The 27,009-nt window shown below is 36.6% G+C and overlaps 2 protein-coding genes across 3 annotated transcripts; one reads left to right on the forward strand and one right to left on the reverse strand.

The window, feature by feature from the left end:
* The first annotated feature begins 260 nt into the window (after window positions 1-260).
* LOC131011616 (tryptophan synthase beta chain 1-like) lies at window positions 261-4,073 on the forward strand. The gene is given in 7 exon segments (XM_057939388.1): window positions 261-828; window positions 1,991-2,347; window positions 2,852-3,049; window positions 3,051-3,170; window positions 3,172-3,296; window positions 3,382-3,476; window positions 3,753-4,073. Coding segments are annotated over 7 exon segments (1,401 nt in total). The 5' UTR covers window positions 261-498; the 3' UTR covers window positions 3,929-4,073.
* A 16,831-nt stretch (window positions 4,074-20,904) lies between these two features.
* Window positions 20,905-24,295, reverse strand: LOC131011617 (glucose-6-phosphate/phosphate translocator 1, chloroplastic-like). Of its 2 annotated transcripts, XM_057939390.1 has the most exons (5): window positions 23,398-24,295; window positions 23,074-23,299; window positions 22,643-22,865; window positions 22,008-22,221; window positions 20,905-21,255 (listed from the first exon to the last, which is right to left on the reverse strand). In XM_057939390.1, exons 1-5 carry the CDS (start codon window positions 23,881-23,883, stop codon window positions 21,244-21,246), a joined length of 1,161 nt encoding a protein of 386 aa, XP_057795373.1. In that variant the 5' UTR covers window positions 23,884-24,295; the 3' UTR covers window positions 20,905-21,243. The 2 variants fall into 2 exon arrangements, with proteins under 2 accessions (XP_057795373.1, XP_057795372.1); XM_057939389.1 differs by having other exon boundaries at window positions 20,905-22,221; window positions 23,398-24,211.
* Between the last annotated feature and the right edge of the window lie 2,714 nt (window positions 24,296-27,009).

Genomic DNA, 27,009 nt, shown 5'->3' on the forward strand with positions numbered 1-27,009 from the left:
CCATTGTCGGAAATTGACCGGAGTACTTAAATCAGATCAAATCAATAGTGTAGGAATTTTCATAATACACATTGAATTACGGTAGCCAGACTAGAATTGGGTTATAGTTTAGTAATTTACATGCCATTAACCCTATGTAAAATTATATGCTCCATTATAATTGAGGAGTCGTATTTATTAGGAAGTATTAATGATTTATTTATTTATTTTTATTATAAACGTTGTTGATGTATCTGATATTTTCGCAAATGGAGTGCGTCTCATTTACTGAATGCGCCACAGTTGCGTAAAGTCGAAGATATTTTAAATATTTTTTCCCCTATTTTAGAAGTGGGCACGTTTTTGTAGGACAAAGCAAAACGAAAGCAGTGCGTCTGAGAGCAGATTCTTACAAATAAACAGCAATCCATCATCTGCCGTGTTTGGCTAAAGGCGTCATTCTCATCCCGACTCCACACATTTCCCAATTTGGTTATATCAAGTGGTCGCAATCCAAACATGGCATTGGCTGCTTCTTCATCCTCTGCCGCCACAGCTCGCAGCACCAGCGCCCAACCCGACCTCGCCTTCCGCATCCCTTCCAATCCGCTCAAATTCACCCCTTTCATTTCCCGCCGCACCCCCTCAATCTCCTGCAAGCTCCCCAAGATGGCGGCTACGGCGGTGGACAAGGAGCTCGACGCCGCCGCTAAGGAGGCGCTGCAGCGGCCTGATGCCTTCGGCCGATTCGGCAGATTTGGCGGGAAGTATGTCCCCGAGACGCTCATGGCTGCTCTCACCGAGCTCGAGGCCGCCTTCAATTCCCTCGCCACTGACCATGAATTTCAGGTTTTGCCTTCTTTTCTTCTTTTTTTCAAAAAAAAAATTATTTTTTCGAAAAATGTTGTATGCTTGAATTCAGGTTGTGATGTGAACTGCAATGGGGTTTTGAGTGAATCATATTCACTTGATGTATTTGATTGCTTATATAGGATTTCGTGTACTTATATGTTAGAGAAATGCCCCGCCAAATTTTTGGAATGAATGCTCTTAGTTCTCTTGCTGCTCTATAGCTTCCCGTTTCTCAATCATTCAAGAAGATCTGGAATCAATTAGGGTGCGTTTACTTTGGTTTTTAAATTTATCACAAGGAAAGAAGGGGCAGAAAATTTTTCTCCCTATAATGAGGTATTAGTGTGATAATATTAGCCTTCTTTTTCTTGTGATAAATGTACAACCAAAGAACGTACCCTTAATCAAGTGTTTGGTTTGAGTGATAAGGCATGATTCATAAAATAATCCACCTTAATCAAGTGTTTAGTTTGCATGATTGAGCCCGTGATTGATAACTCGGCCTGCATCTAATCATCCAAATGAGTGATTATTTATCATCCCAATAAAGAAATTCGCAAATACTGAAAACTTGGACTTAGTCTTTCACATTTAATTAAAAGTTTTTCCTCAGAATATGATGTCTTACTTTTCGTATGCCTGTCAGTCTGGGCAGTGCTTGTATGTGACTGTGTATTTGAGAGAGAGAGGCAATGATTGAGTGACTGAGGTGGTTCAGGGCAATGGGGATGACACCCGCAGTAGGACTGGGTTAGACTAGGAAGAAATTGGAACTTTCTAATTGAAGCAAAAGGAAAAAAGGGAGTGATGGAGCTGGTGCTGTGTGTTTTTAATGCACTTCATATACGAGGTATATATTTATACAAGGGATCAGGCCAGGCCTCTCCCAGGAAATTCCTTTTTATATTTTTTTATGTTGCATATGAGATGGTATATTTGTTAAATGTGCAAACTAAGTAGTCTCAGTGTATTGGAGAATATGATAAGCAATCTTTTGAGTAGCTTCCTCATGAAACGAACAATTATTTGTTGCCAGTGTCCCTCATGTGTAATTGCTAACAAGCAATATTTGACAGTTTGTGTTTTATAGTTTTGGTAAGAAAAATGCTGTGTTATTTTCCAGTTCTTTGTGATTGAATGATTGTTGGACTGATTACAGAAAGAGCTTGATGGAATATTGAAAGACTATGTTGGAAGAGAAAGCCCTCTTTATTTTGCTGAACGACTCACGGAGCACTACAAGCGTCACGATGGAAAAGGGCCTCACGTATACCTCAAAAGGGAAGACCTTAATCATACCGGTGCCCACAAAATCAACAATGCTGTTGCTCAGGCTTTGCTTGCTAAGCGGCTCGGTAAGAAGCGCATAATTGCTGAAACTGGAGCTGGTCAGCATGGTGTTGCTACCGCTACTGTTTGTGCTCGATTTGGCCTGGAATGCATCATCTACATGGGTGCTCAAGATATGGAGAGACAGGCCCTTAATGTCTTCAGAATGCGACTTCTTGGTGCTGAGGTCTGTTTCTCCGAGATCTTTTACTTGTACTTGAATATTTTGATTATCCTATCCTGCATAAGCCATTAGGCTTTGGGATATGTGTGCATCATTCACCCTCATGTAGGTTTTACCTTCAATAGGTGGATTTCGTTTGGGTTTGGAAGACCATTGGGAAAAGCATGGCATGTACAAGTACATTATGTTTGAATCTTGTGGATAGCTCGAAATTGTTTACTGTCTAATCATCGATTCCCTAGGATGCCTTAGAGGATGAATAATCCACATGACAAGTTGAGTTTTGCATTGATTTGATGCTTGCAACATGTGAAGTTATTTATAAACCTCCAAAGTAGACACGCCAATCATAGAGTTTCCATCAATCTGCCCATCATCTTATTATATGAGAATTTGATCTGTTTGTCTCATCAAAGACCTTTACACATTTCTGATTCTTCTATAACCCCGGCAGTGGATTATTCCATCAGTACTCATAATTTGGAGTTTCTTAATTTCACAATGTAGGTTAGACCAGTTCATTCTGGTACCGCGACTCTGAAGGATGCTACATCCGAAGCTATACGAGATTGGGTGACCAACGTGGAATCTACTCATTACATTTTGGGATCTGTGGCCGGTCCACATCCATATCCTATGATGGTGAGGGAATTTCATAAGGTGATTGGCCAAGAAACCAGAAAGCAGGCCTTGGAAAAATGGGGCTGGCAAACCCGATGTGATTGTTGCTTGTGTTGGCGGGGGTTCAAATGCAATGGGAATCTTTCATGACTTTGTTGAGGACAAAGATGTCAGGCTGATTGGCGTGGAGGCAGCTGGTTTTGGCTTTAGACAGCGGCAAGCATGCTGCCACTTTGACTAAAGGAGAGATCGGGGTTCTGCATGGAGCTATGAGTTACTTGTTGCAAGACGAAGATGGGCAGATAATCGAGCCACATTCTATTAGTGCTGGGTAGAAGCCTCCTTTATTCCTTTGTAAAGTTAACATCAAATTCCAGTGTCAATATCTCGACTAACATTTCTTTCCGGTTATTTAGGCTGGACTACCCAGGGGTTGGACCGGAGCACAGCTTTCTCAAAGATATCGGACGGGCTGAGTATTATAGCATCACCGATGACGAGGCATTAGAAGGTATAAATGAATTTATATTTGCCGATTCTTACTCTGGTTAATGAAACGAAGGAGTTCCCATCTCTTTTATCTTTGAGATGGAGTGCTTTGAGGATGTCCGCACGGTGCAGGCAAATCTAACATTGTCACATTTCCCCAGTGTTATTGTCACTTTCTAGTTAGGAGAGTAAAAGAATAAATGTGACTTTTCTTCATAATAATTGTGACTTTTATTATTTAGCACGGTGCTCACAGGAGTCTTTGCCTCTATGTTGTTGAATTGATGTGTATATGCAGCGTTTAAGAGATTGTCGAGACTAGAGGGCATTATCCCGGCACTGGAGACGTCTCATGCGCTAGCGTATCTGGAGAAGCTATGCCCGACGCTTGCGGATGGAACGAAAGTCGTCCTCAACTGCAGTGGCAGAGGAGATAAGGATGTTAATACAGCCATTAACTATTTAAAGCTTTGAGCCTACTGCCATTCTCAAATTTTCATTACAAGACTACATGTTTACCTTGTCGGGGTCAGGTGAAACTTTCTTTATAGAGATTTCATTGCTGCCATAGTGAAAAATTATCATGTTACCTCAAATAATATATATGGCTATTCGCTTATCCTCTCTCTCTCTCTCTCTCTCCATTAAATTGTTCAGAGCTCATGCAACTAGGGTTGTTTATTTCAAAGTAGAGTGCTTAGTTTCACGATGATGTAGAAATATGTAAAAGAAAAAATGAAAAAATTATTCTCCTCCATGAATGAAAACAGAATCAAATACTTCATTCGTCCTATTGATATTGATAATGACATATTTTTCATTTCTATCTCTCTAATGACTCTAATTGATAATGGCCTATTAAGACTCCTAAACCTTCTTAATTTCCTGCCTAATTTTATTTTAGGGCTAATAGTGTTTTATATCTCGAACATTCAACTTTTTTCATAAAATGCTCGAATTTTATTTTCTCCTAAAAATTTTCGAATTTTTAGTTTTTTTTTTCCATAAAATGTCCCGCTATATAAAATTCGGTGATGAAAAGATGATTTATCTCTCCGGATGAAATACTTTGGGGACCGTTAATGTTGGAAAATCTTATTAAAAATCCACCATTGTTGAAAACGTTGATAGTTCAGAATTTTTTGTCATCTTTCATCATCGAATTTTGTATAGCGGAACATTTTATGGAAAAATCTGAAAGTTCAGAGGTTTTTTAAGAGAAAATAAAAGTTGGAGACATTTCATGGAAAACGCTGAAAGTTCGGGACATAAAACACTATTAATTCTTTATTTTACACCTTAAATAAGTTATCCACATTTACTTTACACTTTTTCTTTATAAGGGTACCTTCAATGGTGAATTAGAATTTTAGATTTTTAAATTGCCACATCAATTTTGGGAACTCATCCTAACATCTACTCGAACAGTAAATTAAATTTTAACTTTAGAGGGTTTCACTATAATGCAAAAAAGATTTGAAAAAAATAGTGGCCAAAAATTGTGATGCAGGCGGGATCCACAAAAAGGTGGCTGGAAATTGATTCTAAGTTGAAAATTAGTTTACTGAATTTTTTTTTGGAACTAGTTTTTTATTTCTTCAATGGTATAAAATATGGCTTCCAATCTTTGAAAGCTGTCATTGGAGACCTCTCTAAGTGGTTCCTACTTATTTTACATTCTAAATATTTTCTCTTTAATTGACGTGCTCAAATAAACGAGCATTATCATCCTAAGTGATTGAACTTATATACTCCCTTCGTCTACCAAAGATATGTCACAATTTCATTTTTCGCTCGTCCACAAAAAATATGCCACGTTCATTTTTAGTAGTAGGGTTCACATCATTCCACTCACATTTAAAGTGAGACCCTTACTCCACTATCAACTTCACTCATATTTCATTAAAACTCATACCGAAAGTAAAGTGACATATCTTTGGTGGAAGGAAGAAGTAACTATTATTAGGTCAACACAAGCTCATATTCAATCATTAATCATGTGATGTAGTGAAATTCATGATTTGATTTGACTGATTGAAGCTAAATATTTTTTTTAATTGTAAGAAAAATTATTAAAAAATGCACAAAGGGTGCAACATAATAACGAGATCACAAATTATTGCGTGCGACCGGTTGCACCGTATGTGACGGGTTCGCCCGACCCGAATACAGACCCGACCCGACCCAACATTAATATAAAAGCCTCTTTTCTGTTCACTCTCTTTTCTCTCCCTCTCTCGCCTAGGGCTGAGCATCGGTTCAAAATCGAACCGAATCGACCCATTTGGAAGAAATCAAAACCGAACCGCATCTTGGCAGTAGGCGGACCCGAACCGAACCGACTGTACCCTGAAAACCTGATCAGAATCGAACCGGCTGAATCCGATCGGTTTCGATCGGTTACCGAACCGACCGATATTTTTTTTTTCAAAAAAAAATAAATCTGCCAATTTCTTTAAAAAACAGCCTTGTAATCTTCGAAAACAAGTGTAAAAATCTACCCAAATTCACTAAAAAAGTCACTAAAATGGCATAAATTAAAATACTAAACAAGTAAACAACATCAATTCGGAGGAGGGGAGAAAGGTGGCGGAGGGAGGTCTGCGTCAAGCTCCAGCGACGGTCCGGCGGAGGAGAAGTCGGTCGGCTCGTGCTGGAGTCTGGAGAAGTCAGACGTGGGTGGCTGCCGGCGGGTCTGCTCGTGAGTCGCGACTGTCGCGCAACCCATGCTGGTCTGCTCGCCCCGGAGGAGAAGCGGCGCGGATAATGGAGGCGGTGGGAGAGGTCGCTGGTCAGAGAAGCGCCGCCTGGGCAGTGTGGAGAATGGAGGCGCGGCTGGGACTGGGAGGGAGGAGACTAGGGTTTCGATTTTGAAATGGAGAAGAGAGGGGAGGCGCGCAGCCGTGCAGCGCAGGCACCAGTTTGGGGGGGGGGAATGAGAAGTAGACTAGGGTTTTAGTTTTACTAATATAAAATATATAATAAATAATATATATATTAAGTATCGGTTCGGTTAATAACCAAACCAAAAATATGAAACCGAAACCGAACCGATATAACATCGATTTTTTACTCTAAAAACCGAACCAGAAAACCCAAAACCGAACCTAACCAAAATTGGTCGGTTCGGTCGGTTTTTCGGTCCAGTTCGGTTCATGCTCAGCCCTACTCTCGCCCTTTTCTCCCTCAAACCCATCTCTCTTCCTCTCTCCCCTCAACCCCTTCCCAGCCGCCCATACCCACCTGCACTTCCGCCGCTTTTTCCGTCTGCCGCTGCTCGTCCCCACACCCTCCCTTCTCTCTCTCTCTCGCTGTCTCTCCAAGAAGCCGTGGTACTCCACTGCCGCATCTCTTTGGACGGCCAGATCCTCCGCATCGCCACTGCCAGCGGCTTCGTGGCCGTCGTTGGATCTGGTCCGACAAAATCTGGCCCGCCGTCGGCCTCCCCCAGCCGACAGCGCATGTCGTCACCGTCAAGAACAGCGAGAAGGTCGACGAGGACGATCTCACCAGCTGGTTAGGAATGTTTGGCACCTAAGGCTGTTTCTATGTAGCTTGGATTTTGATTTCTATGTGATACTGAAGTGGTACTAATAATATATGGAATTCTGCATCTTAGCATTGGTGATTTTTTTTTTTCCAGGAAATCAACATTGATGAATTTGGTTACCTACATTTTCAGAAGTGTATTTTTTTGCTCCAACATTGGTTTTTGATGAAGTTTGTTTTTTTCCACACATGTCATTAAGGATAATTCAGCTGAATTGAGCTTTTAGTTTAGCTTTTGGTTTAATTTTTGCACTGTCAATACGGAAAATACAGTTGTTGTTTAATTTTTTTTTTATCTATTTCTGCTTCATTTCAAATCTTGGCTAGTGTTGTGTTGCTTTGATTTTGAGGGATAATTTGTTTTTCTTAATTTTGTCAAGTAGTAATTATTATTGTAATATTCCCTCCATCCCAATATTATTGGCCACATTTATTTTTTAGTTTGTCCCACTATTCTTGGCTACTTTTTAAAAGAAGGAAAAATTAGACTTAATTAAAGCCACTAATTAACTCACTAACTAAACCCTAAATACTCTTTAAACACACACACTCACAAAACACACACACACCACGCACAGAGCCGCACCATCTCTCTCGTCTGCACTCTCTGGTCGATGGTGGCGGCGCCGCCGCTGCACCGTGACCGCGTCTCCTCCCCTTCTCGCATCTCTCTCCGTCTTCCCCTTTCACCCTCTGCCGCCGCCAGCCTCCACCCTCGCCGCTTCCACCGTCGCCCGCCTCCACCTCGCCAGAAATTATGGCTCTTTCATCTCTCGTCGCCACCTTTCTTCCCACGGCAGCTTCCACCCTCCTCTCTCCTCCGTCGTCTGCTGAAAATCCAAGCCTGGATCCGCGATTTGGGGGTGAACGACGGAGTATCGATTGGTTTCTGTTCAAAGCTCGCCTGTGCGCCGATTTGAGGGCTAGGGCTTTTGATGGGCGCCGAAGCTCGTTCGCTGTTAGTTCGCTTGTGAAGGTGAAGGCTGTTCGATTTGTATACTAAAAGTAAGAACGTTTTATGCTTGTATACAATGATTCATGTGTTCACTATTTTATCTCCTATCTGATTGTGTTCATGATTGCATATGTATGTCCTTTATCTCTATATAAGTTGATTATATGGTGATTAACGGATCACAGAAGGTCATATAATTGGAATAAACTTAAGAGATATAAACTAATCACAACCGAGATGACTCTAGGACGAGTCGTTGGTCTAGGCTGCAGTATAGATGGAAATAGTTTATCTTGACTATTTGTCTATACTGGTACGTCATAACGTATTGATAAGATTACAATGAGATGTATTCTTCTATTTGGCATAAGTGAAGAATCAAGATCTCGGTGACTTAATAGAATCTTAATACTAATAAGATTTCAGATATATATGTTGATTCGTGTATCACTTTGATTTACTATGGGTGAGAGTTATATATTAACTTAAGTACTCTATATCTTGGGTGATAGCGGTCAATATATGATATTTGTTTATCTGTATTAGTACCCGTATCCGATATAGGATAATGACATCCCCTTAAGGAGCTCAATAAGGTTTATTGCGTTAAACCCTGCAGGTTGATTAAGTTCATGCGCAATAATAAGGTTCGAGTGGTACTGCTTAAGGATTACAAAGAGATTAATTAATTTAAACTGTCAGAGCTCTAATTAATTAATGGATGTCGGATATTTTAAATACGGAGATTTAATAAGTCTAAATACAAGCCCCGACTCATCACCGATAATAAAGGGGTAAGTCAGTATTGATTCTCTAGTGGAATGAATTAATACTTATTAATTAATTATGATCTGGGCTGATCATAAGAATTAATTCATTAGAGGCCCATCTTTATTCCGGTCTCTGGACTGGCCCAAAGTCTCCTGAGTCCAGTAATGAGTAAGGGACGCCTAGTACAGTTATTGGAGCCCTAGGACTGTGTTTTGTCTATAAATACAGTTATCTGCTATCAGAATAATACACACAAAAATTAGGGTTTTATAGAGAGCAGTAGGGAGCGCCGATTTCTAGGTGGTTGAATTCTCTGTGGGAGTTCTCATAGTTCGTTGTCCATCCAACGCTAGGAACTGAGCGGGATACAGTTCAGAAGATCTGAGCTAGGAGTCCGTTATTCGCAGGAAATCAAGTTCTGGTAGTTTCCGAATAACTGGCCATAACTTTCCTCTGCAGAACTCGGATTTAGACGAAACAGGTGGTCATGGAAAGCTCTTTCGAAAAGGAAGAAGTAGTATTTCTAGGAAAAATACGATTGGACGATGTTTGAGGCTTCAAACGAAGGCTTGAAGTTGGCTGACCTGTTCAACTGACGAATTGATGAATTCTTAGGAATTCTTCAGGTATTTCTAACTCCAAGGTGCAATCACTTAAATTAATAGGAGCATGCTAGGTTTAATCGATGTATGGTGAATTAAGATAATCTAAGAGATGATCTTCGGATAAATCGAGTATTAATTAAGTTTAATATTCCTTCAATTGGTATCAGAGCCCAGGATTAAGTTTTCTTGGCTCTGTCTGATAATTCGCGTTCGATTAATATGTGCGTGTTTTTATTTTATTTTTCTACTGCTGTTCTTCGTGGTCTGTTGATTCGTGGGATACGTCGTTTTGACGTTGTAATCATTTTTTCACCACGAGAAAATTCGTGGTTAGATTAGAATTTCAAATTGTACTTTGTTTTTTGGCTGTAATCTGTAATTATGGTAAAATGAGACGAAGACGATGACGATCAGACGTAGAACGAAGAATAGGTTTTTGGAGTGGATGAACAGATTTCAGGTTGTGCTGCACTCTGGTTCGCGAGCTGCTGCACTCTGGCCTCCGAGCTGCTGTGCTCTGGCTCTAAAGATGTCTCAGCTCTGGCTCTGAGCGGTATGTGCTCTGGCTCTGGAGATGTCTCAGCTCTGGCTCTGGAGGTGTCTCAGCTCTGGCTCTGAGCGGTATGTGCTCTGACTCTGGAGATGTCTCAGCTCTGGCTCTGATCGGTATGTGCTCTAGTTCTGGAGATGTCCCAGCTCTGGCTCTGAGCGGTATGTCTCAGCTCTGGCTTTGGAGAAGTCCGTGCTCTGGCTCTGGAGCAGTCCGTGCTCTGGCTATGGAGAGGTCTCGGCTCTGGCTCTGAGCGGTGTTTGCTCTGGCTCCGAGCAGTCTCTGCTCTGGCTCCGAGCGGTCTCTGCTCTGGCCTCTGAACTGTCTCTGCTCTGGCCTTTGAGCTACTGCTGCTCTATTTTGCCGAGGTTCCCAAACCCTAGTTTTCAAAGATGGGCCTAATGGAGCTGTTTCGGGCCGTGTTTTCGTTTTTGAGTTTTTCTTTTCTGTTTTGAATGTAATAGATTAGAATTGGGATTCCACGAATGGGTGATGAATAACTTTATTTCTTTTATTCTGTTCTTTGCATGTCGTGGGGTTAATCCATTATGCTCTTTGTATGTTGTTTCTGTCTTTGCTTGTTAATATGTGTTTATTAACTGCGCTTAGACAAGCATGCTGGGTTTATCGTTTTCTTAAGCATGTTTTAGAATTCTGCGAGCATGTTTTACGTGTTGCGTTGTAGAAGAGCATGTTTAGGATTATGTGTTGAGCATAATCAAACCTTTTGAAAGAAAAAGACTAAGTTGTTTTAATAATTTTTATGGTGTTTAAAAATTACTTTAGACCTCCACAAGCGGTCTCAAGATAAAGTGATTGAGAATGAGAGTAAACGTCCACATGATCGTGGCTTACTTCATGTTTGATTTCACGAGTTTGTCGAGTTGAGATTTCTATTAAAAATATTTAAATCCATTTAAGTAGAGGGAGTTATACGGTAAACGTCCACACGATCGTGACTTACTTGTATGATTTTCATAACTACTTTAGTAGGATGGATTTAAATAAGATAACCAAGAGATTAAATTGAAAGCGGTATGGTCCTAGTGAGTATGCTAATTTCGAGAATTTAATTGTCAAGGTTAAATTGTGGTCGCTGCTTAGATATCGTTTCAAGTATAATGTACAACTCCCCATCGGAGTCCCTTCTTGAATATGATATGGTCTAGTTAAGGTCCAACTATAAATTTCCTTTGTCAAAAGGTTAAGTTGACATGGATGGAAATTAAATGACTAGGTGAATAGTCTGGTTGAGGGGTTCATGTGTAAACGTCCACACGATCGTGGCTTACTCGTAAGATTCCTTGAGCGGTTGGAGGTTTCATTAATATTTTTTTTATCAAAAGGTTACAATATTATTGTTACGAATTATGTGCTTCATGTTCTTACATGTTTAAATTGTTTACTTTCAGATATGTCTATGTCTCCTATTATTTATTTATTCTTGCACAAAGTCTTTAATCGGTCCATATATATATATATGAAAACGCATTTTGGAGTTTATCTTCATCACAAACTAGCACAATTTTTGTGTTGCTTACTATTCCACTTTCTATTTGTTCGAACGATGAGACAACTGATGGGAAAAATGAACTGTATAAAAGGTGGCATGTGACGAATAATGTGGCTAAATGCTATATTATGAGAATAATGTCACAAATCTTGCAACTCTAACATCAGGGCATGGACGATGCTCTTAGCATCATGCTGAATCTCAAGAAAACGTTCGGAGAGTCGGACTGGGCTACTCGTTTAAATTTGATGAGAGTAATCTTGTTATTTTTATGAGCGAGCATAGCTCAGTGCACGAGCATGTCATGCACATGGCAAACTTGTTTGATGGACTTGACTTGCTCAATGGGAGTATCGATGGTGAGGCAAAAGTCGATATTATCCTGAACTATCTTCCCGAGTCTTTTAATTAAAAACTTTCGCCTCAACGCTGTTATGAGCAAGAAGGATAATACTCCTTTTGATTTGTTGAATGCTCTAGTTACGGCTAAGGAAGTTGTGGGAAAGAGATGTGCAAGCACTTGTTATTGCCAAAGGAGAGCCATCTTCTTCGTTAAAAGACGGGAAGAAGAAGGGTCCAAGGGGCAAGAAAGACAAGGGAAATAGTGGGAGTAATGGTGTGATAAGATTGAGTATTGGAGAATTTTTTCTTTCAATATTCAAGGCAAGGGGTTAAGGGTACGTACTTCACTTCCTGTAGTAACTGAGACATGTCAGCTCGTTTTCTACTCAGTTGTGAGTAGTAGATAACGAGAGAAACTGATAATGATTGTTACACCTTGCATGACTTTTTTAAGCTGACAAGGAAGCTGAGAAGTGATGAAATGATTGTCTTCATAGGCAACGTGACTAGAGTCGCAGTTGTTGCAATTGGAGACTTGTCTTTAAGTCCTAAAGACATAGTTTAGGTTTTAAGAGTTCCTTATCATGTTCCAAAATTTTGAATAGATTGATCTTATGTCATTTTTGATAGTGGTGTTTCTATCATAAGAAATGACAAAGTTGTCTATTCTGGTATTTTGAACATCTCTCTTCATACTATAACTTGTCTACAAAATACCTTTATATTGCGTTTACATCATCGAACAAAAGAAAGAGAAAAGTTAAGGCTAATCTCTCATGAAGAAGATCTTACACATATATTGATACCCTAGATTAGGTCACATCTATCTTAACAGGATCCAAAGGCTCGTGTCTAAATAGTACATTAGGATTCAATCCAGGTTGTACCATTTGGAACCCTGCGAATCCTGTATAGAGGAAAAGATGAAGACCGGGTCATTCATGGCAAAGGGGATAAAAGGCTAATAATGTGTTAGAATGATATTTTCTGATTCATTGTCAGTGTTTGGGATTCCAATCCCAGTTTACTACACCATGTGATCCCTATATAAGATGGTGTGGTGGAGGGAAGAAATAGGTCACTCTTGGAAAAATATGTTCGATGATGAGTTATGCATCTTTACAATTAGTGCTAAAGAATCAGAAGGTGGTTATTAGCAATGACAAGCAATTCTTAGAAGTGGACTATGTGAATAATAATTCATCCAAGTCACATATTGTGCTTCAAGAAATTGAAGGCAGTAGACAAGCGATTCCATAACCCAAGTCAAGTGTGCAAGTGAATGCATCACAGGACACTGCACAAACCATTGTCACAGCCGTACCACCACCACTTCGTCGTAGTGGGAGGGTTATCGTCCAACCCGATCGATTTATGTTCTTGGGAGAATCTTCGGATCTTGTCCCTGTTAATGAACAAAAGGATATCAACCCTGACAACTTTAGACAAGCAATGGAAGATTTAGCTGCAAATTCTTGGTACGATGCCATGGTTTCTGAAAAAGAATCCATAACTGCTATGGAGGTATACGAGAAAACTGAATTACCAGATGACTTTTTGGCCACAGGTAGCAAGTGGGTATACAAGAGAAAGAGAGATTTGGATGGCGAAGTCGCAGCTTTTAAAGCTAGACTGGTGGCGAAAGGTTATACCCAGGAACAGGGTATAGATTATGATGAGACCTTTTCGCTGGTTGTCATGCTTAAGTCCATCTAAATACTCCTTGCCATAGCAACCCACATGAACCTTGAGATTTGGCAAATGGATGTCAAGACCGCTTTCTTAAACGGTTTCCTTGAAGAAGGAAGGGATATCTATATGCAGCAACCCGAAGGGTTTGTGAAGAAGGGTGAAGAGCATCTTGTGTGGAAGCTAAAGAAGTCCATTTATGAACTTAAGCAAGCTTCGAGGTCATGGAACAAACGTTTTGACGAGGTCATTAAATCCTATGGATTTATTCGTTGGGAGAACGAAAGTTGCGTGTACCGTTTAGATGCCAATGGTAATGTGGTTTTCCTTGCACTTTATGTAGATAGTACCCTCCTAATTGGCGACAATATGGAGTTATTATCACACATAAAGTAGTGGTTATCCGAACAGTTTCAGATGGAAAGACTAAGGAGGTATAGTATACATCTTTGTGATCAAGGTTATAAGGGATCACTAGAATAAGATGTTGGGCTTATCTCGAGTGTCTTACATTGATACTGAGAATACTCGTTTTAGTATGCATACCGCCAAGAAAGGATTTCAACCTTTGAGCTATGGCGTTCCTTTATCTAAAAACATATGTCTTAAGATGCCTATTGAGGTTGAGGAAATGAAGGCAGTATTCTACGTTTCCGCAGTAGATAGCTTCATGTATGGATTGCTATGTACGAGATCTTATATTTGCTATGCAGTTAGCATGGTTGTAAGATATCAGTATAGTCCTAGTTAAGGACACTGAACTGTGGTAAATTATATTATCAAGTCCCTGACTAGAGAATAAGGATAGTTTACCAGTTAGACAGTTTAGTTCTTTTTTTTGGATTATACGGTTTCGAATTTCCAGGCTGACCGGAACAAAGAATAATTACCTCGAGCTATGTGTTTTCCTTGGGAGGTAAAACCTTTTGGTGTGACCACTACCTCCAGGATCTAAGAGTGATTTCTAGTTTGCGTGAGAGGATCACCTTCGTGATAACTCAAGTGCAGTTGCAAACTCTAAGGAATCCATGAACCACAATGAGTCAAACACATGGAGAGTAAGTACCAAATTATACGATTATTCGTAAATCGAGGTTATGTGCTCATAGAATAAATTCTCACATATTGGAGAAACCTACTAATCATATAACAAACGGCTTATCGCGAATGGTCATTGAACGATGAGAATGCGATTGAGGCCACCCACTTAGGAAACTTTAGGCTATAAGTGGGAGAAGTGTTAGGTGATTGGTTTTTAGACTGCATCGTATACTAAAATTTTGCTTTAGTATAAGTGGGAGATTGTTCAATTTGTATACTGAAAGCAAGAACGTTTTATGCTTGTATACAATGATTCTTGTGTTCACTATTTTATCTCCTATCTGATTGTGTTCATGATTGCATATGTATGTCCTTTATCTCTATATAAGTTGATTATATGGTGATTAACGGATCACAGAAGGTTATATAATTGGAATAAAGTTTAAGAGATATAAATAGATCACAGTCGAGATGACTCTAGGACGAGTCGTTGGTGTAGGCTGCAGTATAGATGGAAATAGTTTGTCTTGACTATTAGTCTATACTGGTACGTCATAACGCATTGATAGGATCGAAGTGAGATGTATTCTTCTATCTGACATAAGTGAAGAATCAAGATCTCGATGATTTAATAGAATCTTAATACTAATAACATTTTAGATATATATGTTGATTCGTGTATCACTTTGATTTACTATGGGTGAGAGTTATATATTAACTTGAGTACTCTGTATCTTGGGTGATAGTGGTCAATATATGATATTTGGTTATCTGTATTAGTACTCGTATCCGGTATAGGATAATGACATCCCCTTAATGAGCTCAATAAGGTTTATTGTGTTAAACCCTGCAGGTTGATTAAGTTCATGCGCAATAATAAGGTTTGAGTGGTACTGCTTAAGGATTACAAAGAGATTAATTAATTTAAGCTGTCAGAGCTCTAATTAATTAATGAATGTCGGATATTTTAAATACGGAGATTTAATAAGTCTAATACAAGCCCCGACTCATCACCGATAATGAAGGGGTAAGTCAGTATTGATTCTCTAGTGGAATGAATTAATACTTATGAATTAATTATGATATGGGCTGATAATATAAATTAATTCATTAGAGGCCCATCTTTATTCCTTGTATCTGGTCCCTAGGACTGTCCCAAAGTCTCCTGTGCCCAGTAGGAGTTAATTGTCACCCACTACAGTTATTGGTGCCCTAGGACTGTGTTTTGTCTATAAATATAGCTATCTGCTCTTAGGATAACACACACAAAATTAGGGTTTTATAGAGAGCAGTAGGGGTGCCGATTTCTAGGTGGTCGATTTCTCTGTGGGAGTTCTCATAGTTCGTTATCAATTCAACGTTGGAACTAAGCGGGATACAGTTCAGAAGATCTGAGCTGGAGTCAGATTTTCGCAGGAAATCAAGTTCTGGCAGTTTCCGAAGAACAGCCATAACTTCCTCTACAGAACTGAGATTTGGACGAAACAGGTGGCCACGGAAAGCTCTTTCGAAAAGGAAAGAAGCCGTATTTCTGGGAAAAATATGATTGGACGACGTTTGAGGCTTCAAACGAAGGCTTGAAGTTGGCTGACCTGCTCAGCGACGAATTGATGAATTCTTAGGAATTCTTCAGGTATTTCTAACTCCAAGGTGCAGCACTTAAATTAATAGGAGCATGCTAGGTTTAATCGATGTATGGTGAATTGAGATAATCCAAGAGACGATCTTCGGGCAAATCGAGTATTAATTATTTTTAATATTCCTTCAAAGGCGACTGTTTCCCTTCTCAACGGCAGCAGCACCGCCACCTACCTCTGTTTCAAATCTCATCTTCTCCTCTTTATTTCTTATATATAGATTTTTGTAAGATTTGAGTTGTTCTGCGATTTGCAATCGGAAGAAATTGAGTGATTCTTTACCGTGGGTGTTTGTCGGCGATAGACAGAGAGGCGAGGGAGGTGAGGGTGGCTGATGGCGGCGACTTCGCCGGAGGAGGGAAGCGGTGAATGAGAGGTGGCTGGTGGTGGGTAGGATGAAAGTATCTTAATTAATTCAATAATTTTGGTGGGCCCCACTCAATTAAAACATAACACTCAATTTCTTAATCTCCGTGCCGAAAAGAATGTGGCCAACAATATTGGGACAGGAGGGAGTATAAAGTAACTATTAATATGAAAAAAAGTAATGTTTTAAAATGATTACATTTGTTCACATTATTTATTACTTTTATAAATGAGAATTTGTACTTTTATTTATTAGATGAAGTAAATATCATCATAATAAAAAGTAATTATTGATATGCATAAATCTAATATATTAAAATTATTACATTTGTTCACAATAATTATTACTTTTATGAATGAGAATTTGTATTTTTATTTATTTGATTAAGTAAATATTATCATATAAAAAGTAATTATTGATATGTACAAATAATTTTTTTTAAATTTTGTTTTCTTAAATTAAATTTAAAATTTCTTAGTATTTTGCACTTTTTAATTAATAATATGAGAAATAATACTTATTTTCAATGAAAGTAAACATTACGTCTAGAAAATGTAATACTTATAATGTATGAAAATAGTAACTTATCTAATATTGTTAAACTCAATCAATCAAGTGTTTAGTCTTTAGTGTTTAATGTTTAGGGTTTAGAAAATATAATACTTTATATTAAATGAAATTAAATCCTTATATTAATATGAATATACATTTGTGCAAACAAATGTATTTCTTATACTGATTGGAAGTAAATATTTGTATTATGAAACATAAAATTAATTTTTAAATTAAATTTCAAATTTCTTAGTATTTTGCACATTTTAATTAATAATATGAAAAGTAATACTCCCTCCGTCCCAACTGAAATGTCTTGTTTCTTTTCGGCACGGAGATTAAGAAATGTGTATAAAGTAGATAAAGTGGGTTGGTGGAAATTATTTAAATATTAAGTACAGAGAGAGAGTGTATTGCCAAAAAAGGAAACATGATATTTCAAGTGGGACAACCCAAAAAGGAAACATGACATTTCAGATGGGACGGAGGGAGTACTTATTTTCAATGAAAGTAAACATTGCGACTAGAAAATGTAATGCTTATAATGTATGAAAATAGTCATTTATCTAATATTCTAAACTCAATCAATCGATTGTTTAGGGTTTAGTGTTTAATGTCTAGGGTTTAATAAATATTATACTTTAAATTAAATGAAATTACTTAAATCCTTATATTAATATGAATATATATTTGTGCTAACAAATGTATATCTTATACTGATTGAAAGTAAATATTTGTATTATGAAATGTAAAATTTTGTTTTCTTGAATTAAATTTAAAATTTCTTAGTATTATTTTCAATGAAAGCAAACATTACGACTAGAAAATGTAATTATTTAGAGAAAGAAATGTAATATATTAACAATATTATCTTTTTTGATATTGATTATTACTTTTCATCATAACAAAAATTACTTTGAAATAACTTGAAATAAATAACATTTTAAAAACGTTGAACTAAATAAAATATAGAAAAATGATATAAAAAACATTATAATAAAAGCTGAAATCAAAATTAAAATAAACAAAAAAATATTGAAACAATAAAACAACTAATAAAATACAAAAAGATAAAATTAATAACATTGTAAAGGAAAGCAGAAAAAAAAATTAAAACAGAAATAAAAGAGCAAAAAAAGCCGCTAAAATAGCAAAAAACTTGTAATAATTGGGTTTCAAACCCACACATTAGAGATAGTGAGGCGAAAGCACAACCAATTGCACCAAACAATACTTATGTCTTTATATGTTCAATTTATTATATCAATAATAGTATATGGTCCGGGTCGACCCATCACATCCTAGGCGGTCGGTCCGGGTCGACCCATGACATCCTATGCGACCGCCGCACAGGAGACCAGCCCTAATGAGATACAAGGTTTAAAAAGAAGATAAACACGATCATAATATCTCAAGATAATAAAATAGATTATAAATTCATAACCTTTGATTATCTCTGCCAAATCCCTGCCACTTGTCAACAATGTTAAACACCATCTCATTTCTATAATTTCTAATAATTCAGGGAACACAAATTGAGAAAAAGCGTTTCAAATCTCAGAAATTCTTGCAAGCCTCACGCGATGTTCAAAGTGATAAATTGGGCAAATATTGACCAACGTATTGAACTCAAACCAACCGTAGAAATTGACTCAAATTTTGTGTTCAATTGTGCGTGAAATAAACAAATGTTCAACAATTTTACATTCAATCAAACAAAAATGAACACCTATATCATGGTGTTGGCATTGCATACATCACTTTTCGAGAGATTATGATGAATCATAATCTTATCCAAAAGAAGTTTCCTTTGTTCAAATAGTTTTGCACCAAATTTTATTCAAAATATATTAGTTATTATTCCTTGATTTGCTTTTTTTTTTCAATCTTCTTGACAGTCGAATCTGAAGTTGGTTTAAATATTTTAATTCTTCGCCATTCGATGTGCAAAAAGGATGTTTTGAAACTATTTTGGCTTGTGAAAACATCATTTTATCTTTAAGTGACTCAAGTCTCGGTTCATGAAGATTTTTTATTTTTTTTTCTAAAAAAAAAAGTAAGATATATATATTGATGGTCGACTGGTTTAAAATGGTTCTCTGTTCTAATTTTATTTAGTGGTTCTTATTTGAACCTCTCCCTATATATATTATATATATATATATATATATATAGAGAGAGAGAGAGAGAGAGAGAGAGAAAAGGGTTCAATAGAGAAGCTAAATATTGTGGAGAATAGAGAATTCATAAAATAAAAACGAACAGATCTATAATTTTAATGAACAGATCAATGTACCACATAAACAGCAATTTGCCAAGGGTTCGAATCCTGCTGCTGGTGAGTTTTTCTTTATTTTTACTAAATACGACTGTTCATTACTTATATTGATCTGTTCGTAAAATGAATAGATTTGTTCATAATGAATTAAAAGATAATTCTCTATTGAACTCAACCATATATATATATATATATATATATATATATATATATATATAGGGTTGAGTTCAACAGAGAATTATCTTTTTCGAGAGAACGAACAAATCTATATATTTTACGAACAGATCAACATAATTCTGATCTCACACGTTTTTTATTAATAAAAGGATACAATGGTAAAATTCTTTAAAAAGCTAACCGTCATTTACTATAATTATGCTAAATCGAATCTATCTATATTTGGCTAATGTCATGCGTTTTTTTATGTAAGATATTATTTCCAAACACATATTTTATTATATATGTTTCCTTCACCAAACGTTTGATGTAATAATTATTGTTTTTTTTTGTTCCTTTTTATTTTTATTTAACATAATTAATTAATTTGTACGTGCTTTTTTTTGTTTGTCACCATAAAAGTTTAAACATTATTTCCAAAACAACCAATTATAAACGTATTAATTTTTTTTGTGGATCACATTTCATTAATTTTATTTCTTTGTACAATTAAATATAATGTGCAATTCAACACTCTTTTTAAAAACAAACAATTATTAATATTTATATAATTATCTTAAAATTTTAGTTACATGAACATCTTCTCCAAAATCGATGTTTAATTATTTTTGTAATTAAACAAATTTTCCAGAATATATAACCTTTTATTTAGGAAGAGAATATATAACCTTAAGCATGTAATACTATTAGTTTTGAAATTTATTTTTTTCAAATCTGGTCGTTCCAGCATTCGTTCGTTTAATTTTTTCAAATATATATATAGGGAGAGGTTCAAGAAAGAACCAATAATTCGAATTCTGAAGCGAGCAATTTTTTTTTTTGTGACTGCTATTAATTTTAACAGCGAATGCATTAATTTTTACAGTGGATGCATTAGATTTGATGGTTCTCACGTTCTCACAAATAATGTAGTTCTCTCTAGAAGCACACATGTATATGTATATGAAATGAGAAGGAAAAAGTTGAACAAGAACCTAGAGGTCAACGAGAATCACATGATGATGCAGAAAGATTTAATTTAGTCTTGAATGGACGATTTAAAGCCATGAGCCATGAATCATTGTTGAATTTAGGGCACATACATCATGTGTGTAAAACACCGATCCTATTCGTCCACATCGATTTCTTACAAATTATATATACCTCATACAAAAAATAGGAGGATCTGATTCTTTATGTAAAGTCGATCCATCCCTCAACCCAAAAACTAACTAGTTACCCACCATAATAAATTCTTATGAGGAAATCTAAATGGTCCAATCAATAAATTAATTAATTATGTACATAGGATCAGATAGATCTAAATTCTTCCCTAGTATCCTACATTCGATGCATAATACAAAAAACTATGGATCTATCATATTTGATAATCTTTTTTAGAAAAGGTAAAAAGGATATCCCCCAAGGGAGCGAGGACAAATACGTTAGATAATGTATGAAAAAGTTGTTATTTATCCTCAACCACAAATGCAAGAATTCCATTCATCCATACAGCTGCTGCTACCGGATAAGCCTAACAAATAGACAGTTTGATGAATTCACACAACTGCTTATTACAAACTATCTTCTCAAGTATTGCAAAACAAGATCCCTAATCAAAGCTATATAAATGAACTCATTATTACTATCTACAAGTGAAGCCGCTGCTCCACTTGGTTAACGCACGTGGTTCGTTTCCTCGACACCAGCGACGAGACTCTATCCATCTTCAAGCACGCCACAATTTTACCCGTTTATGCTACAGATTTCCAGCTCCCCCGTCTTCACTGCTTCGCCTGCAGAGTAGATGATGGTTAAATCTAGGCATCCATGAAATTTTTTCAGTACTAGGCCACTTTCAGTTTCGAGATGAAGATAATTGTCTGGTCGCAACAGTTACAGTTGTAGCTAAGAAGGTTCAGGATCAAAATCATAGAAAACGAGCACAAGACTTTCATGATGAGGAAGATGATAGTAAGGACGTATCAATGACCATACGACAAAATTGGTTGGTCACAACTAGTTCGTGTTTGGATGTCCTATCTCGTTGATTGTAGATCTTCGATACAGATGAACTTCATATTCATATTTCAAGATGCTATTGTATATAGAAGTTTAGATATTTGACCAATATCTTCTTATATAGAAAGGGGATATTTGTGCAATGACCTAATTACTCCACTAAGCACAACAAAGGTGATTGCAGCTAACCAGTTAAGAATAGAATTAGGAAGATACCACTTTCAACGAGAAAACCGCGCTAGATCATCTATTTACTATTAATCCTATCCCGACACTCATTTCATCAGTGCGCACCGCATGCACTAACTATTATACACGTGGCATATACTAGTATAATGACGAACAAGATTGTATCACGAGATAAGACAGAATCAGAACAAGAAGGCAACAAAACTACTTATCCCTGTAGTCACTGTCATAGTGTCATTTGTGCAGGTCAAACTCTTTTTGATAGTGGAAGCAAGCAGCGACAGAGTTATCATACAACAAATACCACAAAAGGCAAAACTAAAAGAGAGAAAATTACCTGAGAATACAAGAAAGTGCCAAGAACTGCTATCGCAGCACCAAGTGCATTGACGGGTTGTACAGGTGTCTGGAAAATAATGATAGAGGAGACAATGACCGAAATACGTTTCATTGTATTTCCAATGCTAAATGTCAAAGGAGAAATCTCGTCTAGCGACATGTATGACACCTGGTTGTAGAGATGGTAAAATACACTCTGGGCCGCCATCCACCTATGTCCAAAAATTAACCGCACAAAACATGACTAACATAGAACAATAGAAAACAAAATTGGATCAAGAAAAAAACAAAGTTCCCTAGAAAACAAGTTTCCTTGCTCCCTGAAATCCAACACATATAATCTAGAAAACTAAGTTCTATAAACTTTAAATCACTAACTGAAACACGCAATAACTTGGACATAATTTGTGTCATAATGATCAATAGGCATAGAATCTAAGTATCACAAATTTACATAAATGTGTGTAAGAAAGCATTAGAATCATAAATCTTGGCGTATTCTTGGAAGAACACATTAGCTTCATAATCAAGCAGAAGAAAAAACACTTCATCACCTTGAGTATATACAATATCCAAAGAATAATACGAACAAAACAAAACAAAGAGAAAAGGGAGTGGCAGGATCGTGATTACCAAACGATCTGGGGTCCGATTTCAGACAAAGCATGCTGAAACCCTGCAGCCCACATCTGTGGTCCCTCCACAGCAATTGCAAAGGGAGTGAGAATTACTAGAGAAAGCATTGACAAGCAAGCATAATAGTTCATTCCGCTGACTGATTTCCCCTTCATGCCCTTCTTGGAAAATATATTCCGGAAAACAAACGCCAAATTCGAGATCATGGCCCCCATGAAACCTGATTTCGACATCGACACAAAAAAAGTAGAAAACAAACAACCTCATGAGCAAGGGCATAAAAAAAGTGACTTTTATTTCAAGCAAAATCCACCAACAATCTCGAAGTAAACTGAAATCACATGATTCAACGGAATATATCAATTTCTTCACCTAACAAAGAGGAAAAATTGAACCCTAATTGGCAGAATTAGGTTAGTGAAAGTTACCAATCATGTTGAAGTTAAGCTCGGTGAGAGCAGCCAGACCGCAGCCGCCGATGATCGGAAGAAGCGAGAGGTAAACCCCCGGCGGGAAGCTCTCCCCCAAAATGAATTTTGAAACCAAGACGCTGAAAGCAGGCTCGCCGCTCTTGATTATGTGAGTGAAGGAGACCGCCACCTTGGACATGCTCACAGTCGCGGCAACATGCCCAATTGTATGCGCAACAGCTACCTAAACATCGTAATCATCGAAAAGATTCAATCTTTTACCACAAAACACCAAAATCCAGATCGCCCAACAAAACAAAAATAATAAATAAAAATATTTACTGGAAGAAGCGATTTCCAAAATTCGAGATCAGTCTTAGGCGTCTCGGCGATCCGCAGCGCCCAGGAGACTAGCATGATGAGGGAGCCCGCCGCCAGCGACAGCGTGGACGTCAGCCATGGATAGGGATACGCATTCAGCACCTTCTTGTTGTATATGTTGAAGATCACATTCAAGCCCCACCACGTGGCGAAGTAGATTCCGATCTTAACCTTCCTCGCCGACTCAGATCGTGCCGCCGCCGCATCCAGCACCGGTTCCGACCGCTCGGCCTCATACGCCGCGCAGGTGATCGGAGAGCGCTCCTTTCTTTCGATAGATGTAATGTACAGCGGTTTAGAGAGAGAAACAGCTGAGAGCCGGCGAAGCCCTAGCGGCGACGGCAACACCGGCAAACACCGGGCGGTGGCCAAATTTCTCCTCGAAGTGGGAAAATCGGAGCCATGGACGATCGAAGAACACGCTGACTGCTTGAGAGAGGAGATCATAGTAGAATTGGGAACAAGAAATTGAAGAAAGGCGGAAATTTTGATGGGATTTGACCAGAAAGATTGTTGGGGGGTTTTGAAATTTTTGAGAGGTATTTATACGTAGAAAGATAGAAAGTTTTGAAGCTTTGGTAGTTCCAAAGGACAGAATAGAAAGGAATTGGCTTTTGTATGTGTTAAGCAACCTACCAACTCTAAATAGTGTTGTACTAACAACAATTACATTTACAATAGCTGCGAAATTCACAAGACAAAACCCCAAACAGAGAAAGAGGAGACGGAAGCAAAGCCAAAGTCCATACCAACCATTCTATGCTTACTTCCATTGGCTCGGACCAATCGAACCAACACGTGACAGATTCTCAATAAAATTCACATAAACTCTCAGGCGCTGCTTCAATGTCCAGCCCGGCCCGATATACAACCCGCTATGTATTTAAATATTTTCTCCGTGCGAATTCAACAGGTCATATTTTCTTATTTGAAGATCACTTCTTAAAATGAAAAATCAATATATAATAAATATTTTCATATAACTCATTATTTATATCAAATGTTATTGTACCTCACATATAATTATCTTCTTTTTTTCTCTCTCTTACTTTTTGAACACATATATCCTCAACAATAGTTATTTTATCTCTCTTATTTATTATAAAAAAATTATTCATTTCTTAACATCTCTGTATTTAAGGTTTGTGGCCTATTGAATCGGGATGGAGGGAGTAACAATTAATCTAAATAGCTTATTTCACTTTCTAATTTTTTTTGAATCATTTATAAAGAAAAGATAAGATTCCAGCAAAAGTGAGTACTCCCTTAGTTCATAAAGCTTGAACAATTTCTTTTCAGTACGAATTTTAAAGAATTAGTATTTTATGTGTTAAGTGTGGTAGGTGAAAAAAGTAAAAAGGTGAATAAAGAAAAAAAATTACCATATAAAAAAAGTGCTAACGCTTCACGGGACAACCCGAAAAAGAATATTGTTCAAGCTTCGCGGGACGGAAGAAATATTATTATAAATAGAATTGATAATTTTTGTGAATGAAAGATAACAATTATTCCAACTAAAACTAATTATTGTTATAAATAAAAGTAATAATTTTTTCTTTATGAAAATTATCTTGATCAAGAAAATACGATTCTCATTAAATATAGTTTTGAACAAAAATGATATTAGTTATAAATAAAAGTAATGATTATTATTAATAAATATGAATTATTATATTCACGTCGTACTGGGATAAAATTCGAGTCGAATTCAAATGGAAAATATCTGGGTACACAGTGGGCGTAAGTTCGCCTTCAAAGTCGGTCTCTTGTAGGGCCGTCTGCACTGTGAGGGTAGGTCTCACTCGGCCCACAAATTCGTGTTCGATCCTACTCAGACTTGAATTGTTTTTTTGTTTTTTGTTTTTTTCGTCTTGTTCTATTTAGTTATTATACGTAAATACTCCCTCCGTCCACGAAAGAACTTCCTATCTTTTCTTTTTGGGACGTCCATAAAAGAACTTCCTACCTATTTTTGGACTATACCCCACCACTTATAATCCTCTTACTTTTCACTTTTCACAACTCTCAATATTAATTATAACACATTTTCACCACTCCCAATACACTCAACTACCTTTTATTCACTCTCAATATACTCAACAATATTTTTTCTTAAAACCCGTGTCACTCCCTCCTAGAAAGTTCTTTCATGGACGGAGGGAGTAATATTTTTTTTACTAATAACAAATTATACTTTTATCAATAACAAATTAAATCATGCACATAAAACATGATATAAAATGATACCTTTTAATAATAATTGATATTTTTTTGTAAATGCAAATGATACTTCACAAATGATATTTTTTAGGGGTTTTGGCAAATAAAATCACGAACTAGTTCGAGATTGTAATTTTAACTTGACTTTTGAATTGTGACAAATTAAATCACCACATTTTCAATTTTTGCAATTTCGTCCCCCTAATTTCTTTTTGATCTCCGAAGTCTGAATTGAAGCTTATGTAGATTAGAGGCTTAAATTAAGTCGTTTCATACAATTTCAATTAAAAATTTTCTCAAATTATAAAGAGATTATATCCTTTATTTGTACCTTAATTTTCAATATTCAACTATTTTATTACAAACAACATTGTAACGTGAATAATATATGGCGAACTAATCCACGTAAACTCCAACTCAATAATCCGATGACCAAAAAAATTGAGGGAACGAAACTGCAAAAATTGAAAAGATGGTGATTTAATTCATCAAACTTCAAAAATTACGTTAAACTTGCAATTTCGAATTAGTTCGTGATTTTATTTGTCAAAACCCCTATTTTTTATAAAATCAAATGATATTTTTTTATTTAAAAAAGGGATATTTGCCGTAAAATACATGAACTTTCAGTAAATTCTGATTTTTTCCATAACCTTTAAATTTGAAAAAAAAAATACACCAGCTTTCGATTTTTTTAATTTTTCTCATCGGTATGAAATACCTTCAAATAGAAGCTGATATTAGGGCTTTTGACTTATATTAGTTGATACCTAAGCCGATGCATCAACTTTATTATGCCACATTTATTATCCGTCACGCTTAGATATCAAAAAATCTAAGTCAAAAACTCTAAAATCAACTTTTATTTGGGAGTATTTCATATCCGTGGGAAAAATTAGAAAAAATCGAAAAGTTATGTATTTTGTTTTCAAATTTTAAAATTATGAAAGAAATTAAAATTTATTAAAAATTCATGTATTTTATGACAAATATCCCTTTAAAAAATAACATTAATCACACTTCATCGCTAAATCAACGCACACTTGCAAAGGAACAGAAATGTACTTTGAGAGTATGTACCAGAATGGTGACACGTGACTAGATTCAATGTGCGGTCGATTTTAACTTTTAAGTATTTTGATTGGGGAAATAAATATTTTGAAAGATTATTGGACAATGGATTAAACTTGTTCATTTCGTATCTTGATATCAATTTTTTAGTCTTTATTCATTTTATAGTGTTTTATTTCAAGTTTATATTTATTAATGAGGGCTCACTAATTCGAATAAGTATTATAATTATTTATTATATTTAATTTATAATTCTAATTTATTAATTAATTGTCAGGATTG

The sequence above is a fragment of the Salvia miltiorrhiza genome, chromosome 2 (genome assembly GCF_028751815.1).
Source record: "Salvia miltiorrhiza cultivar Shanhuang (shh) chromosome 2, IMPLAD_Smil_shh, whole genome shotgun sequence".
Taxonomy (NCBI): Eukaryota; Viridiplantae; Streptophyta; class Magnoliopsida; order Lamiales; family Lamiaceae; genus Salvia; species Salvia miltiorrhiza.

Coding starts and splice junctions, on each gene's coding strand:
- LOC131011617 (XM_057939389.1), bottom strand. CDS start 23,883: ATGATCTCCTCTCTCAAGCAGTCAGCGTGTTCTTCGATCGTCCATGGC. Junction 23,300..23,397: donor TTTGGAAATCGCTTCTTCCA/GTAAATATTTTT, acceptor TACGATGTTTAG/GTAGCTGTTGCGCATACAAT. Junction 22,866..23,073: donor GCTTAACTTCAACATGATTG/GTAACTTTCACT, acceptor TGTCGAAATCAG/GTTTCATGGGGGCCATGATC.